At 46.8% G+C, this 16,492-nt stretch overlaps 5 protein-coding genes across 5 annotated transcripts; 2 read left to right on the top strand and 3 right to left on the bottom strand.

Annotated features, from left to right (window-relative positions):
- Positions 1 to 900: 900 nt before the first annotated feature.
- On the top strand, positions 901 to 2,714 carry N7484_008489 (amidase; the record flags this gene model as incomplete). Its single annotated transcript, XM_057118876.1, has 4 exons — positions 901 to 1,572; positions 1,623 to 1,690; positions 1,744 to 2,245; positions 2,319 to 2,714. 4 exons carry the CDS (start codon positions 901 to 903, stop codon positions 2,712 to 2,714), a joined length of 1,638 nt encoding a protein of 545 aa, XP_056968431.1.
- Positions 2,715 to 4,696: 1,982 nt separating this feature from the next.
- Positions 4,697 to 8,445, bottom strand: N7484_008488 (uncharacterized protein; the record flags this gene model as incomplete). Its single annotated transcript, XM_057118875.1, has 5 exons — positions 4,697 to 6,194; positions 6,261 to 7,014; positions 7,074 to 7,124; positions 7,181 to 8,026; positions 8,079 to 8,445. The coding sequence occupies 5 exons, from the start codon at positions 8,443 to 8,445 to the stop codon at positions 4,697 to 4,699; spliced, it is 3,516 nt and encodes a 1,171-aa protein (XP_056968430.1).
- A 2,008-nt stretch (positions 8,446 to 10,453) lies between these two features.
- On the top strand, positions 10,454 to 11,728 carry N7484_008487 (uncharacterized protein; the record flags this gene model as incomplete). The annotated part of the gene is made up of 1 exon (XM_057118874.1): positions 10,454 to 11,728. One exon carries the CDS (start codon positions 10,454 to 10,456, stop codon positions 11,726 to 11,728), a length of 1,275 nt encoding a protein of 424 aa, XP_056968429.1.
- A 373-nt stretch (positions 11,729 to 12,101) lies between these two features.
- Positions 12,102 to 12,781, bottom strand: N7484_008486 (RTA1-domain-containing protein; the record flags this gene model as incomplete). Its single annotated transcript, XM_057118873.1, has 3 exons — positions 12,102 to 12,427; positions 12,478 to 12,667; positions 12,737 to 12,781. 3 exons carry the CDS (start codon positions 12,779 to 12,781, stop codon positions 12,102 to 12,104), a joined length of 561 nt encoding a protein of 186 aa, XP_056968428.1.
- Positions 12,782 to 13,605: 824 nt separating this feature from the next.
- N7484_008485 (ferric reductase family protein) lies at positions 13,606 to 15,794 on the bottom strand (the record flags this gene model as incomplete). The annotated part of the gene is made up of 6 exons (XM_057118872.1): positions 13,606 to 14,668; positions 14,726 to 14,824; positions 14,896 to 15,150; positions 15,202 to 15,313; positions 15,373 to 15,623; positions 15,682 to 15,794. The coding sequence occupies 6 exons, from the start codon at positions 15,792 to 15,794 to the stop codon at positions 13,606 to 13,608; spliced, it is 1,893 nt and encodes a 630-aa protein (XP_056968427.1).
- Between the last annotated feature and the right edge of the window lie 698 nt (positions 15,795 to 16,492).

Raw genomic sequence — 16,492 nt, 5'->3', positions numbered from 1 at the left:
TCAGAGGAAAGACACTCTGAGGCTCTTAGAAAGTCCTACAGCTTGACAAGAATATACAAACTATGGTTCGCTCAAAAGTGCACAAGAACCCAGTACTTGCCTATCTCAAGCGAAAGTTACAGCCATAACTAAGAAGCAGATGCTTGCAAATCCAGGAACATGCTTGAATATGGCGTTTTATTGGTGAGTACTATCATTGCAGGCAATGTATATGCCGACACTAAGGGGAGTCCCCGGTAACTAGAACTTTTTAGGTTCGAAATCACTCACCTGAAATGGGCATGACGGTGGAGTCAAATGTGATAATTTAATAATGGAAAGTAAGGTCTTCGATCACTTTGTATGTGATGATCCTCAGCGGGAAGATTGCTTATCACCCCACTATGTGCTATGTTGATAAGAGGGAGCCGATGCACCCAGTCAGTGGAGCAAAATATTGGCACAACCACCTGTGATTGGATCGACTCCACTGTTTATCTCGGATTGACGCTGTTACTCCGGCTTATCCGCCGAGGCCTTATGTTCAACTGTAATCTGCCAAGGCCGTGCTGATCGGTAAACCGGAATTGGGACGATCCAAGTGGACAGGGGGCAGCGATAGCATGGTTCTGCTACGTACATTTTCACTCGAGCTATTACATGCATATCCATAGTAAACCATTGTGTGGTTGGTGAGATTGGGCTTATTTCATCCACCTTGGGTTCAGGTGGTATGTTTCCTCGTGAGAATTCCCGTTCCTGAGGCGGGGTAGATAGCAGTAGGTATGGAAACGAGAGCATATAAGACAGCCGTGCCGCTGTTAAAAATGCTAGCTTGTCACTCTCTGAGCCATATTTAATATACCACAGGCTCAAAGTTTTTTTTACACTCATACTTTTCACGATCAACCCACTGTCATAATGACCATTCCACAAAAACACCCGGAGAGCTGGGAAACCAAAGCAGCAATTCCGAGGGCAATTCGTGATGCTTCCCTGGCCAAAGTGACCCCTCCTTTGACTGAACTTCCTGAATCTTTGCCGCAAAGCTCTCGGGGCCTTCCAAAACAGCTTCTCACACCTAGAGAATTCGATCTTACAGAAAATTACACCGTGACTGAGCTGCTTGCCAAACTTCACAGCAGGGAACTCTCGTCCGAGGAGCTCACGAGAGCTTTTCTCCGCCGAGCCGCCATTGCGCAGAAGGCGACCAATTGCCTGACAGACCTGCTCTGGGATAATGCGATCGAAAGAGCACGATACCTCGATTCCCTTCCCGCTCCACTAGGACCCCTCCATGGCCTACCCATCTCCACAAAGGAACACCATGGCGCGAAAGGGGGCAATGAAACGGCCAATGCATCTTACGTTGCGTATATTGGGAAGTTCCAAGGATCTACCGTGTCCCTCGATATTCTCTGGGATGCAGGCTGCGTATTCTTTGCCCGGACAACGCAGCCTCAAACAATCATGCACCTCGAGACAGAGAGCAACATTTATGGTCGGACGGTGAACCCATACAACAGGTTATTGACATCGGGAGGAAGTAGCGGTGGAGAAAGTGCCTTAATCGGTATGAGAGGGAGTGTCTTGGTAAGTATATACTTTTGGTTCCTGGAAGCTGCTAGCTAACCTGGCAATAGGGTGTAGGTGGTGACATTGGAGGCAGCATCCGATGCCCAGCTGCTCACTGTGGAATTTATGGTTTCAAGTAGGTATCCAACCCCGACGCTGAGCAGCATGAACGCTAATGAGTCACACCAGGCCTTCAGCTCACAGATTACCAATCGCGGGAGGAACTGGTCATATGGCTGGAAGAGAAGCTATTCTTTCCACTAATGGGCCTATGTCAGCTGATCGGGATTCTCTGGAGTTATTCATGAAAGTGATGTTGGATGCAGAGCCTTGGAAACTTGAGCCATCAATCAGAGTGGCTCCTTGGATCCCATACGGATTCACTCGGCCATTGAAGATTGCTGTGCAGTGGTGGGATGGTGTTGTGAAGCCCCACCCGCCCATGATCCGCGCACTTCGCGAAGTCTCCGACGCTTGTGAGAAGGCTGGCATGACCGTTGTGGACTGGGAATGTGAGTCCTTAGACCACAAAAAAGGATGGGAGATACTATCCGGTTTGTATTTCCCAGACGGCGGAAAGGAGGTCCTTGGTTTGTTAGAGTCGGCTGGAGAGCCCATCTTGCCATTGACGAATTTTATAATCAAGGACCAGCCAGCTGTTAAAGAGCTGACTGTCCCTGAGTTGTTCAAGGTATGTCAAGTGGGCCTAAATTTCTGGATATCCCGGCCATGTGTTCTGACGCTTTTCGTTTCTTTATTGACAGCTATGCGCCGAGCGAGAAGCTTATCGTACTTCCTATGCACGTCACTGGACTAGCACTGGCAAACAAGATGGCCAAGAAGTCGACATCATTCTTTGTCCTCCTTCCTTCGGTGCTGCTACCCCCCACGAGCAGTCGCGCTACTGGGGATATACCTCGATCTGGAACTTGTTGGATTACCCTGGTGTTGTTTTCCCTGTCACAAAAGTTGACAGAGAGAAAGACAGCAAGGACCTAGACTATCAGCCAAAGAATGAGGAAGATCAATTCGTATATGACTTGTACGAACCGGATCTGTACGATGGTTGCCCAATCAATTTACAGATCGTTGGACGCAGACACCACGATGAAAAGGTTCTTGCAGCACTATATGAGGTGGAAAGAGCGATGGGGAAATAGAAAGAACATAAGTATTACCCACTCGGAGTCTGCAACCTATTCACGCGATCCTTCAGCGGTGAAGGCAATTTCTCTTTATCTGCAAGCTTTGAGAATCAGCCAACGATTCTCAGAATGAAACCCAATTTTTGTGCACGGGAAACCATGGTTTACCTATTCAAATAATAAAAGAATCTCTTTCGCTTGCTTGTAGTCTGCAGGAACCTATTGCGAGAACGCGAGGCAAGGTAGTTGTACTTGGGTGCGGCCAGCGCGGGAAATAGCGCAGGTCTCTGAAGTCCTAGTCATTCTACCTTGATAAGCAACTAGTTGTCATCGTTCCTCACAACACTCCCTGTCAAGACGTAATCTAGCCATATCAGAGAGAACGCAGGGGAACCCACCGCATACTTCTCGGTTTATGTGAGGATGCTGGTTAAGGCAGACGCACCTCGAAATGGGAGGCTGTGCGACCTCACAAGAAGGCAGAGATATACTATAGGCCGCATTTCGAAGATCGGAAGGCAATTTCAAGAATCTCACAGGGATCTTCCGGTTCACCTTCTGGCCCCTAGACCTGGATATGGGTCCAGCAGCCCTAAAACAGCTAGTCTGTATGCCGATCACGACGCTATGTCTGGAATGAATCTCAACCGTGGGCTGTTGCATGTGGTGGTTGGATCTCTGGCGCTTGGACTTGGGGGTGATTTTGCAAACCTTGGTTTTATTGGGTGTTTTTCAACAGACACACCTGCGCAATCACACGGAAGTGACGTCGCTCATTCCTCGATCTCATATGTGTGTTTGAGACTGCAAAGACCCATGCGCTGAGTAGCCTCTCCCCCGGTCCCACTTTAACGGTGACCAAAAGCCATCATATAGCCACCGAGCTCCCGAATACCGAAGATATTATTCAGTTCTCCCCCAGCCAGCTTCAGGCCTCAAGGTTTCCTCTTCCCACTACCATTTCACACGATTATCGGTTGATCATGGTAGCTTCCACTTTGTTCGCTGCATATACCTTGATCTCCTTTCCTGTACGTTTGGTGACATGGTGGCTGTGGTATATTCCCAAGTCCAACCGACCCAACCCTGAGTGGTCATGGAAGACAGCTGTCACATTGCAGGCCATTATCTTAATGATCCGATACCGGGTGGCGATCAGATATCGCACTCCCAAATTGTTGGAGCCAGGCGCAGATGGTGACCGATTTGTTGTCCTCAATCCGCAATCGAATATTTCCGATGGATCAGCTGTCTGTAAAGGAACATTGAGTTCCATCCCAGACGTCCAGCCTGTACCTATTGGCGCTGTCTTTAAAGCCGTGTGAGTTTGAGAGTTGCAAATAGGGTGTTATGAAGAGATTAACTTCTTGTGCTATAAGGAAGCGTCAAAATCCCGTAAGCATGCCTTCCCTTCCATTTCTAACCTACAATACCGTAAGTGTTTCCCCAAGTGCGGGTCCGGTAGGGTCAGCCCAACAACCAACTTTTGGGAAGGCATATACCACTCAGTATGAAGAAGGCTTGCTTCTAAAAAGTCTTGGTTTAATCCATGACCGTAGGGAAGTATTTTGAGAAGATAATTCGAAGATCCATTAGCTTTGGTTGACGATAGAGCAATTTGAAAGCCTTTAAAATTATCTACATGTTATTAAATAAACATTTCTTAAATTGTATCTAAAACCTATCTATAGAGGAAGATATAACATTATTTAATAGTACCTTCAGGGGTATGTACTGTAGTACAATTATGGTGAGTAATACCATATGTAAAAATTGATGTGATCATATAAAGGGTGACGAGATAATTAGTAATGGTTAGAAAGCTTAGTGTATAATTTTATAGAATATTGAGTTATAGTTCTATGCGTTAGATGGGTATTGGTAAGTATGCGTAATTATATGGTGATGCGTGGAATTGTTTCCAAAGTGAATATTTATAATTGATGGGGTAGGCCCGGAACCTAATCTGGGGAAATTGTATGAGAACACCTTGATTTTTAGAACGAAATTGCATTATGCTCATTCAGTAGCTGGATGATTTCCGAGTTACCATTCCTTTGTGCCCAAAAAAGAGGAGTGTGCCTATCTTTGCGATGTAGGTCTGGATTCGCCTTGCATCCAAGCAACACTTTGACAATTTCGACATTATCCTCTCGTGCAGCCCACCAGAGAGGGGAGCTTCCATCATAATGACAAAGATTCGGGTCAGCATGGTAGCTCAGTAATAATTTGACCATCTCCGCATTCGGAGTACGTGCAGCCCACCAAAGAGGGGAGCTTCCATCTGGATGGCACAGATCCGGATTCGCTCCGTGTTTCAGTAACAGTTTGACCGTCACTAAATCTGTCACGTGGGTGGCCCACCAAAGAGGAGAGGGGCTGTGACGGCCCAGGTTGGGATTGGCTTGATGTTCAAGTAATAGCCTGGCAATTTCGGCATTTCCACTTTGTACTGCTGTCCAAAGGGGCGAGTATCCGCCTTCAAAACGAGGCTCGGGATTGGCACCATGGTACAGCAGAAGGTCGACTATTATCTCACTTCCAATTCTGACAGCCCATCCAATTGGTGTTGGAGGGCCCACATACGAAGATCTCAGTTCATCGGTGCTTTGAGTTGCAAGATTTGGATCAGCGCCATGATGGAGCAATATTTTTGTTGTTGCTTCTTGTCCACCACGAGCGGCCCAGCATAATGGTGTTTGTTCGTTACTATCAAGAAGGTTTTTTATATGGTGCCTTCTCAGCAGAATTTGAAGTGCTTTGTCAAGACCAAAATATGCCGCGAGGTGAATTCCAGATACCCGCTGGGGCCAACCGTAGAACCCATGTGATTGCTTTCTCTTGATCATCAGTACCTGGGCGCATGCGGAAGTGTTTCCTTCTTGCTCAAGGAATTCCGTGATCAAGTCCGTCTCCTGTAATGTAGAAGAATGAACATGGTACCCCCAATTAGAAGTAGCATACTCATAGAGAGGATTTGCTATCATTTTTGCGTTGAAGTCGCTGCGGCTCCGACAGAAGCCTGATTTAAAGACATTAAACCGAAGATATGTAGTACACGTTGTAGCTACAAGATCTCGCGCCGCTTGTCTCCAGTTGATGTCGTAGTTGCTAAAATATTCGTAAGTCGTGAAATGGACCAGCTGGATGGTATTACTGTCTTGGTTTACCAAGACAAGCCCTGCACATAAAGAAATGACTTCATCTAAAACCGGAATATTGTCATCCTCAAGTTGGTAGTTGCCCTCAATGACAGCAAGGGCGTGTCGGAGCTCCTCTGGCCGCAAAGGTCGCACTGCTTGTACAACCCACGAGAGAACGCGCTGAGCCCAGCGGCGATCATTGTTCCTTTGCTGGTTTATTCTCTCCATGGCACTATCATATGCCATATGCAGGGCATGCAATCCCCTCGGAAGGTTCTTCAAGGCATCTCGAAACTCATTCTTTGTTTTCTTGTCTTTCAGTGACTCAAAATGGAGAGTCGCCAGAAGAAACCTATCCACAAATCAGAATCCAAAAAGGCCAACACATAAGAGGGAGGTCAGTCTATCTGAGACTTACATCCCATCAGAACTCTGAATGATTTGCGCTTTGATATCCTGTCTCAATCTATCGTCTTTGGTGACACAACTGGACAACTTTCCCAATCGACTGTCTAAATAACGTTCGATATCCGTTCCTTGCGCTCGGATTTCTAAGACCAAAGCATTGTCAAACTCTTGTTGTAGAGATTTGCGCGATGTTACCATAAAGCTTAATTTCGTCCGCGCTTGCAACATTTGGACTTCTTTCAGCAAGTCCTGCGAGGTCTCATCAGAGCATTCATCTAGCGCATCGACCACCAGAAAAGATTTGCTCAGCCCACGGCAGACCGTTAGCAGTGTGGCAGCAATTTCGTCGTAAGTAGGCCTAGAATGCCTACTCGTGTGAAATGCATAAAGTAAATCGACAGATTTAGGGATTGGTGTTGATTGCTCCGAAAATTGTCTCAATATAGTCCTCAAAAGATTGTAAGCTGTTTGATCTTTTCGCTTTCCGTATGTGCAGTAGAGATAAGCGATATGTGATTCTTCACCATGCTCACGCTGTAAATAATCAATTACCACGGAGGATAGAACGGTCTTCCCAGCACCCGGAATTCCGGGGCATAATAGGGTCGGGCTTTCTTCATTAATCCAGCCCAGGAATTTACTTGAGCTCAGAAACCCTTGGCAAGTGCCAGATTGGTGCTTGTTGAATACGTCCGCCTGTTCGGCCTCATGTGTAGAGGAAGCCAGCCAAGAAAGAATATCACGGCGTCTCTTTAGCTCATGCCCTGTTGCAGTCCTAGATGAGCAAATGCCTTGCATTGATCGCAAGTGTCGTGGAACTTACCAAAAATAAGAGGATTGAGCTTAGCATTTACTCCAGCAATCTCATTTCGTACTTTTGCCGGTTTTTATGAGTTTATCTTAGAATCGAGATCTAGAATGCTGACTTACATGTCTCGGAGATCTCAGCCGCAGCCTTCATTTTCGTAACTTCGGTTGGAGGAATGACTCCAAGAAGCTCCTTGGCATATGCAGCAGCCGTTGCTGCGGCATAGCGCTGCCAAAGTTTGTGTTTATGAGTATCAGAATAATCACAAATGCCTCGAATGACTAGGCAAGGAAAATCGTTCATAAGACCTGCTGCTTCCATCTCAAAACATAAAATCTGGTGTTTCTTTCTCATGGCATCACGCGTGATGCCATGTCTCATGACCTGATCTGCAGAGCCGATGGTTCCGTAATGAATAACTGGATCTGTCGTGGCTCGGGGCTGTCTTGGAATCAAACGTAACTGATTGCAACCTGGACAAGGCTGCTTCATATCCTGTAACTCAGTACTCCGGACTCCCTGTTGTCGTTTCGCGTAGACCCTCAAAACAAACAGTGATATCATAAAAGAAATAATCACGGATAACGCAAGAGAGCCACTCCAGGTGATCGCGATGCTTCCAGCAATGGTGACACAGATGGCCATGAAGATTCTTACCAAATTATCCATAAAGTGATGAGATTGCGATTCGAAATCTTCATGCTCGTACGATGAGTCGTATAGCTGATCATATTGTGCCCCTTGGTAAGAATAAAGATCTTCGAATTGCGCGTTTCCTTCTTCTGACTGCAGAGCCTTCTGAATCATCTCCGATACATATCGGGCAACCAGACTTTTGTGAGCCTCATGCTTTGCACGTAATTTGTTCACACCATTCCTGACCTGCGCAGGAGGCATATTGAGCACCCCCGTATGCTCGAAAGTCCCACTTTGCACAGTCTTCCCGCGATCAAATTTCACCACGCCACCTGCGCATTGTGTGAGTAAGTTGCCTTGCAGCAATATATCTTAGCTTCTCACCGAGTTCCCCATCTGGTACACCAACAACAACATCGCCAAGCCTAATGTCTGCGTTCACACTAGGAGCCCCACCGCCGATACCGACCATCAGCCCGAATCGGATTCGAGGAAAGCTACGAAGCATGTCCTTGGCGACTTTCGCAGCAGGTGCGATCCCTGTACTGCCAGCGGAGAGCCAAGCGATAACAATATTGTGTTGCCCAATACGGCCTAGAGTGTAAATATTCTCATCGCCTTGCACCTGCTCAAGGGCCGGGTAAACATCGTCAAGCATCCCCTCGGACGTGGTCAGCTCGATCGGAAGAGCACAAATCCATCCCACGGTGAAGGCGTCTTTGCCGAGCACCTGACAAGGCCCATTGGCCATTTTTCTGTTCTGGCTCCTGTTGCAAAACGGACCCAGTCTTTCACATTGATAGCTTACATGAAATGGAGATCTGAAGGTTGCTGTTGTCAATATCCACCGGGCGGGGCAAATACGAGAAGGATTGTAAGCCGCCCGGCAAAAAGCGATTATGCCAAGGCCACTACCTACGAATTGAGCTTCATGCATGACAGGACTACTGATTCTAATTTTGAACATCTCGTAGAGGCAATTGGGGTTTGAAATCCACAGTGAAGTCAGATATTGGCGGATGATTGGTTCTGCTCATTGAATTATGTTTCGCAATTTAAGATTGATACTATCAGTAAGTACATTCGGAACCGATGAGGGATGATCTATACTCAAGGCCATCGAGCGGTATGCGTGATTTGAAATGCACTTTCCAGTCTCTTGAACGAGATATCTCGGTAATCTTTCACCTTAGATTGTGCATTCGGCTACAGGTGGAGAACGGGGCGTCCCGTCCGCTTAGCCGCACTTCAGCTAGAGATCGGTTAGTTTATTACATATTAGCATCCCGAACTCGAAAGAAATTTATGCAAGCGAGGCGAAAAAGACTCGAAAAAAACTCGGGAGACTCGGAGAGTTCAGATCAAACTATCTTCCAAGCTTGCCAAGATGAGCTTAGTTTATCTTCTAGTGCTTATCAGGTGGACACGCCGTTCGCATAAATGCAATATGTAAGAGACCCGGCAGCTCGGCTACTAAATTCCGTAGAATCTGGACCCTTGGACCCTTGGACCCTTGGAACTCCTGGACCTGTCAATACAGTCGTAACAGTGACTCCGTGACTAGTTTCAATCTTTTTCGGTCGGCCCTTGGACATTGTCGAGTTGTAGCTGAGATAATTACCTAGTGAATGATTATCTGATTCTCCTTTTGGGAAACTCCAGAATAGCAGAATAGTCGTGCTTATTGGAAGGAATGATATTTGCGCTTGCAAGCAATCTTGCAGAACTTTTTCTTCCTGCAACAGGACCCACCATGAATCATACGCTGACCGGTCGTGAACAAGATAGACTAACATTCAAGATTGCATGTGGTCACCTGCCATACTACTCACAGGAATGTGGCTTGAATTCGGTTAATAGTCGGTGAGGTGAAAATGGGTGCGCGCCAGTTTAATGTCGCGCGAATCGTGCTCGTTAGTGTTGAGCAAGGTTAGTGCGCGATAGGAAAGGTGATAATTGGGGTGGGAACCCGATGAAAATCCTGCAAGTCGACACAATCGCCACACTGATTCCTCAGCTGAGCTCAGATAGAACATTTGTAGCTCTCAAAATTAAGTATTCAAGGGGAAATTTAGTAAAAATCGCTAATGAGGTTCAAGTGTGTCCTATAGACCACACAAAGCCTTGGAATTGCCACCAAACACCCATTAGGCCTAAATGCAGCAATGATGCTTTTACCTGTAAGACATAATACAAGAACCGTTAGCCCCAATTTTGCGAGTGTGGGGCGATTGCTTCATGGCCATTCATGCATCATAACATCGGCTTTATTAGCCTCTTTTTTTAGCACTTGGTCAAAAGATTCGTCCTAATAACTAACTAAACTTGCCTTCCCCCCCCTTCCACTCGCTTACTGTGTCTTACTGGATGTATCTAAATATCAGTCTTCTAAGTTGTCTGTGAGGGCGGGAAAATATCATGGCAAGCAAATGTGGAGATGAAATGGCCGACTTGGCAAGATACGGTTAGCTGGTGATTCCGAGGGAAGATATATAAAAGGAGACATGTAGCTGCAACTCATTTCATTCTCAAATACATCTTCTCTGCAAGAGTCAATCCTTGGGCAGCTTCAAATTGATCATTCGACATCTGCACTTCCCTTACAAACTGCTGTTCATTTTGGATGCCAGTGAAAGTCGATTTGTTAGCAGATCGTAGAGTACGCGTAGTACTCCTCCATCTTCTTGCATTTGCTATAAATTTCATTACCGTCGCCCTTCTTTTTAATCGAGCACACACATCTGAAGGCGCCATACAAAATGCGTGCTATGCGATTGGCGTGCTCGATCTTGTGGCTATATGCCTTCAACTACAATGGGGCCTACGCACATTCTATTCAGCCACTAGACCAGCCGATCAAGGCAATGTCGAGTGGTGAATTCGGCTTGCCGCAAGGACTCCACGTACATCTGCATAGCTATCTCCCAGTGCATGGGCGTGAAGGAGAAAATATCGTGCGGGGCACCTACAACACAGACTTAGATGTCTCAATTACAGAATTCGAAAATCACATCGATCGTCGAGGACTATGGTCATTCGTCTGGGCAGCCACCAAGGTTTTCATCAACCCGATGTCTTGGACAGCTGGTATTCAACTCGCTGACCTGGCTTGTCAAGCCATTGGGTGGTGGAGTAGTGCTCCCTCGTGGGTGACATATACCTGCAATTCGTTTGGAATCATCTCGACCATGTTCTCTGTCTGGGACGGCCGTGCCGATCTTGCCACTGCATGGAAAGATTGGAAAAACGAAGGCTCTTATCAGGGCAACCTGGAAAGCCTGCAGTTATTGCCCTTCTATGATGACTATGGCAACGTCGTGAACAATGTTGGTCGCGGACTACCCGTCGTTGAACGCGGCTATGAATCTGGCTACTACAATTGGGCCGTTCTTCATCCTCACCTGGCAAGAAAGACGATCAGAAGTCTCACCTATGGGAATGAGAGCATCATGCATGATGTGGGTCGCAACTATACAATCATCACGATGGCCCACGTGCTCAACAGTACCGATTCGAACCCTATCCTCGTGCAGCGCTCCATAAATGGAACTTTGCTCGGTGCACCTGTTTCTATGTTCTTTGTGAATGGCACCGGGAGTTCAGCGGGTCTCGGTTCTCTCCATACCTTTGGTGGAGCTAAGAAGTCTCACAAGCGTGATGACGGGAACTGTGACGGATTTGGTAATGACAGTGGTAACATCTATACCGACAACACGGTAGTATGTGGAGGAGATGGCACCGACTCAGAGGATGGTATTACCGGCGTGTACTACGGGATGGATTTCTACGGAACAGAGTCCGAATGGGAGGAGTACGATGCCGACGTCGGAGGTCAATACCCTGATACCAACGGTGCTTGGCATCTCGCCAGTGAGCTATCTAGCGACACACAGAACAGCCAGTGGTGGCGCACTTGTCTGTGCGACCAAGAGAGCGGGACCTACTCATGGACGGGAGCGCTTCAATACACCTGGAATGGAGGATTCAATGGTTACAGCGACTGCTATGCTGGCACTTGCGGAGGGGCCACTTAGTAATGTGAGTCTGCAACGAGGATGATAGTTATGATAGACAGACATACCCTTATGGCTAGTGAATGTATCTAAGTTGAAAGTGAATTTCCATCATCTGCTTTGAAAATTGACTAGACCATCATTTTCGTTTGTGCACGAACATGAGAGTTCCGAAATGCTAATCACGGCCATTTTCACATTCGGACGAACAAATAGAGACTGCGTAATATTAAATATTACCCCCTCTGCCTGTACACCTATTTTACTAGACAATGCTCAGTTGAGCAATTTTTGAGTTTGATGATTGTCTATCAATATATTCGTATTCTTGTCAGAATATATTTACTATCTATGAAATCTTGCCCACGACTTACAACAACCACAACTAAAATGATCAAGAAGGTGCGCTGTATACATGAGGTAACGCCCCTGTTTTCTGAGCGTCTCGAGGCTTCCCTGGCAAATCTACATTGGAAGAAATGAGCTCCATCTCGCTATCAATTGACGGGCGGAATTTCCACTTTGTCTCATTCCAATGACCAAGAAAACAGACACCGGGATGTAGGATTGTCAAGCATAGAATGGCGATCGAAATCATGGCTCCCTCCAAGATCATGAATAGGACTTCATTGTTTGCCAGAGAACTGTGGAATCCATCCTTTAACTCTGCAACTCGGGATACGGACCGCACAAAAATGGCAACGGTTGCCAAAGCCAGGCCTGCACCCACGATCAGCACTTGCTCAGCGGAAGAATTGAGACAAACTTACCAGCCAGGAATGCTTTCCACCTAAGGCTTTTTGGAAGTTCGCTCATGTTTTCCGCCTTATGAAGTGCACCCGGATTTTGATGCACACACCATGCATGTTGGAGACAAAGAGCCATAAAGAGGGCGAGGGACGCAACTTGGCTTGCCAAGCCAGCAATCATGATATTGACACCAGTTTGCGCTAGATCTTGCTGATCAGAGTCAGTTTGCCAGTCAGCAGGAGAAATGACATGGGGATCTAGAAACCTACCGATCCTTACTGTTCCCGCGGTTTGTTTCAACAAAACTGCTTCTGTCCCCAGCATACTGGCATATTTTTCCTAGGCGGTCACACCTGAACCCAGAATCAGCATCATAGGCGAATACAATAGGCATAACTCACCGGTCGCAGCCCCCACTTTCCTTGTGTCTGACACATCGTATCTTCGCTTTGGCGCAATTCGACAGGTTTTAGCAGAGCCATTACAATATTTCTTCCTCCTTGAGAGTTCAGACATTAGTGATGAGTTTGGGCTTTGTCATTAGGAGTGACGATAAGGGAGTAAGAACATAAGTCTGAGTGGAAAAGGCACTGCTAATACTGTGCATTAAATAGGGTGCAGATCAATTACGCCAAGCTGACTAGGATCCGGTGCAATGTGGCGTCAGCTTGGGTGGCTTAGCTAATGACAAAACCATTCGGCGAGTATATCATCGTGGTGCAATCAAGGGTCTCAGGGAACGATAGGGGTCCCGACCTATTGAGTCCTAGTGACACTGCCCTATTATTAAAAATGACCTTTGTATGCATATTTCCACTCTGGGTACCAAAAAAGCTCAGTAATGGGATGTAAGTTCGAAAGGCATTATATTCGAAGCTTTTAGGCGGTCCATTTTCGCCATGTGACTCTTTGTCAAACTTGTCTAATTGGTAAGCCCGTAGGTTCACAAAAGGCAAAGTTTTCAAAAATACACAACTACTCGCCGTATATATAGGTTTCATGGAAGGTGTAATCGTGAATGGGTCGTTGGACGATGCCAAGGCTCACCGTGGGGGCGTTAAAAAATTGCTTGTTATTAAAGAAGGTCGCACGCATAATAAACGTGTGATCTATATGCAGGCAGCGGCAAAAGGTTTGGAATATTGACACTATGCCCAAGAGAAATGTTCACAATGTAGATAAGCTCCCCCGGAAGTCGAACCTTTAAGAATATTCAGGTTCACATCTGCAACTGCATTGCGAACATCATTTTGCATCGTGGTTGGCCCGCAGACATAAACTCCAAGCGACTCATTTGCTTCTGCTCTTCTCGCCGCTTCTTGAATGATCACAGGTAGCTTTGGCCGGCCTTCGCACTCCTCCACTAATGTAGAGATTTCTGCCGGATTCCTTTCAGCGCTGTCTTTCTCTGGCAGCGAGGGCTGCCCATCTGAAGATTCCAGATGCTCTTGGGCATTTGTAGAACTCATGTGTTGTATGGCCTCACCAGTCAGATGGACCTGAATATGAAGGTTGGGCAGTGGATTCGTCCTCGAGTGCTCTGCTAACAAATTGCTGACCGCTTGAACATACCAACTTCGGCTGCTAATGTCTCTTGTCGCTAGTATGAGTCGCAATGAGCTGGGCATGGAAAATTTATAAGCATGGCGGGGCTCCTTATCACTCGCTATCTCTGTGCTGTTAACTTCTTCAGGTCGGCGAGATTCTTCGTCGACAGGTGTCGAACGGCACGTGATAAATTGCTCGATGAAAGGCAAGGTCCAGCCAACTCCCGAGCCGCCTGCAATCACAAGGAGATGGTCACTGTTGAAATATTGCTGCATATTAATACCTCCATACGGTCCATCAATGAGTACAGGTACCGTAGCATTGGGGTGCTTCTTGGCGAATTCGTATATCTGGGCAGTAAAACCGCCCTGATGGCGAATGTAAAAGACGAGTTGTGACTCTACACCTGGTTTTCTTGATGGAAGGGAGCATATGGTGAAAGGGTGAGCCGAGAGAGCCCCCAAAAGACCGAAGCTTGTAAAGCGCAGGAAGCAGTGCTGTCCAGGGCGCCATGTGAAGTTGACCGGAACTGTGATGCGAGTAAAACCATTCTCTTCCACATAGAACTGAGCTCTTTGTCGGATTCCGTACTCGAAACACGTCCGTAACCAGGAATGGGCAAAGCAAGGAACGTATACGGCTGCCGTCGCGATGAAGTAGTGCCTGTGAAGGAGTCAGCGATTGCCATGCAAGAACTTCGGGGCGAGTGCTTGCACTGACCAAGATGTGAGGGTATAATCGCAATGCCAAAAGAATATCAGAACGAACATGGCAGCAGCGAAAAAGTGTGTTGCTTTGAAAAACTCGTAACCGTGTTTGCTATGTGATATGCTTGCATTAGATATTGGACTGTAGATCATGCGTAGTGGCTCTGCCCAGTTTTCACTTACCGGATTACACTGTGAGATGCAAAGGTAAGCCAGGCCTGAAAGATGATCGCGACAATGCCTGTCCAGTAAAAGATGAGACTCATCTCCACTTGCATGACCATATCATGGAATCTGATATGATACACAATGAACGGAAATGTGTGCATTAGTGCAAGAACAAAAAAGGCGTAAGATATCCATCGGTGGAAAACTTGGAGCTTCTCATGTGAAACACCCGTGACGAATGTGATCCAACTGGTCTTCGTGGCCGTCGCGCTGTACAGCATCAGCTTTCTGAGCAATATTTTAGCCGCCAAGGAGACCTACAAAACGAATGGCATGCATGCCAGGGCCATCCAACCTGATCTGGTTCCCAGTGGCGGTGAACCACCAAAGTCTAGACTTGGCCAGTAGTAGGGCTGGGGAATGAGGTCCATGCCTAGGAGTTCAGCTATCAGCTCGGGGGACGTTGTTGACCCAGTATATCCTGCAGCTTACAAAAGAAAAAAATGGCTCCTGCAGCACCTAGAAGTAAAATGCCTAGTGGCGCCGAGTTCCATCGTAGTGTCTGGACATGGAAGCCGCGGTAAGACAGATATCGGATCACGGCGATCAATCTCCGCCATAACGGAGAACCGCGAGACTTTCGATAACCCAGCGATGATACGAAGTGGCCAATGACGAAGATCCCAAGTGAACACATGAAAAAAGCTACGGTCGGCAGCGCGTAGACGTGGTCTGCAATATACCTATTTTGTAATATTTGGTCAAAAGATGGACAGGATGCGATCGAAAGGAAAGACTCACCAAAAATGCCATCGATGCATGTAGTAGTCGCATTGTTCCGTTGTGAAGCCATCACAAGTGAACTCGCGACTCCCTGTCAGTTGGATAGGGGAGGTGAGCCAACTTGCGGCCATTTTGATATGAAGATGATATTTTACAGTCACTCGAAAATTTTGAGCGAGTTGCACAATGAGTTGAGCAAGTGAAGTCCCTCAGTATTCGCAAGGCACTGGATAAAAATCTCTAGCTATAATTGGTCATTCTGCCGTACTTGGCTTGGGGATTTCTTCACAAAGCAGAGCTTGCCCCGTCGGGGGCTATACGAAGTCCTTTGCGATTCGGCATACTTTAACGGAAGTGGCGGCTTGACCCGCCCAAAACAACGGAAACGATCAGCCACTCACCAATCCGGTGTAGCGCTTTCTTGGTGAGCAAATTTGAGCTTATTGACACCACGCTTGATTGGTTGCTCGCTTATTGTTCCGATCCTTGATATCGGCCAATTCATTTCATAAGGGCCAGAAGTTTAACAGCAATATGGCAGTGGTCATACGGCAATACTAGAACTGGCTGACACTACTGCACTTGGAATTGTCCTTTTGCCTCCCACGTGCACTACTCTAATATGCGTCTAGTTTAATCGTCGACATTATTTGGTATGAGAAATGTAGACCGTTCTGCACACCTCACTGGTGTTAATGCAATTCTATATTAACCTTATCATAGTGTATTTTGTCGAAGTCCGTGTTTTTCGCTTTTGTCACTTTTTGCTTTTGTCCTGGTTGCCTAGAATTCTTCACTATCAATCTGTGAGTGCCTTTTAGTTGAGGCA

This window comes from Penicillium longicatenatum, assembly GCF_028827895.1.
Source record: "Penicillium longicatenatum strain IBT 33135 chromosome Unknown contig_6_segment0_segment0, whole genome shotgun sequence".
Taxonomy (NCBI): domain Eukaryota; kingdom Fungi; phylum Ascomycota; class Eurotiomycetes; order Eurotiales; family Aspergillaceae; genus Penicillium; species Penicillium longicatenatum.
Note: the sequence above shows the minus strand (reverse complement) of the source record. Positions and strands in the feature narration are given on the sequence as shown.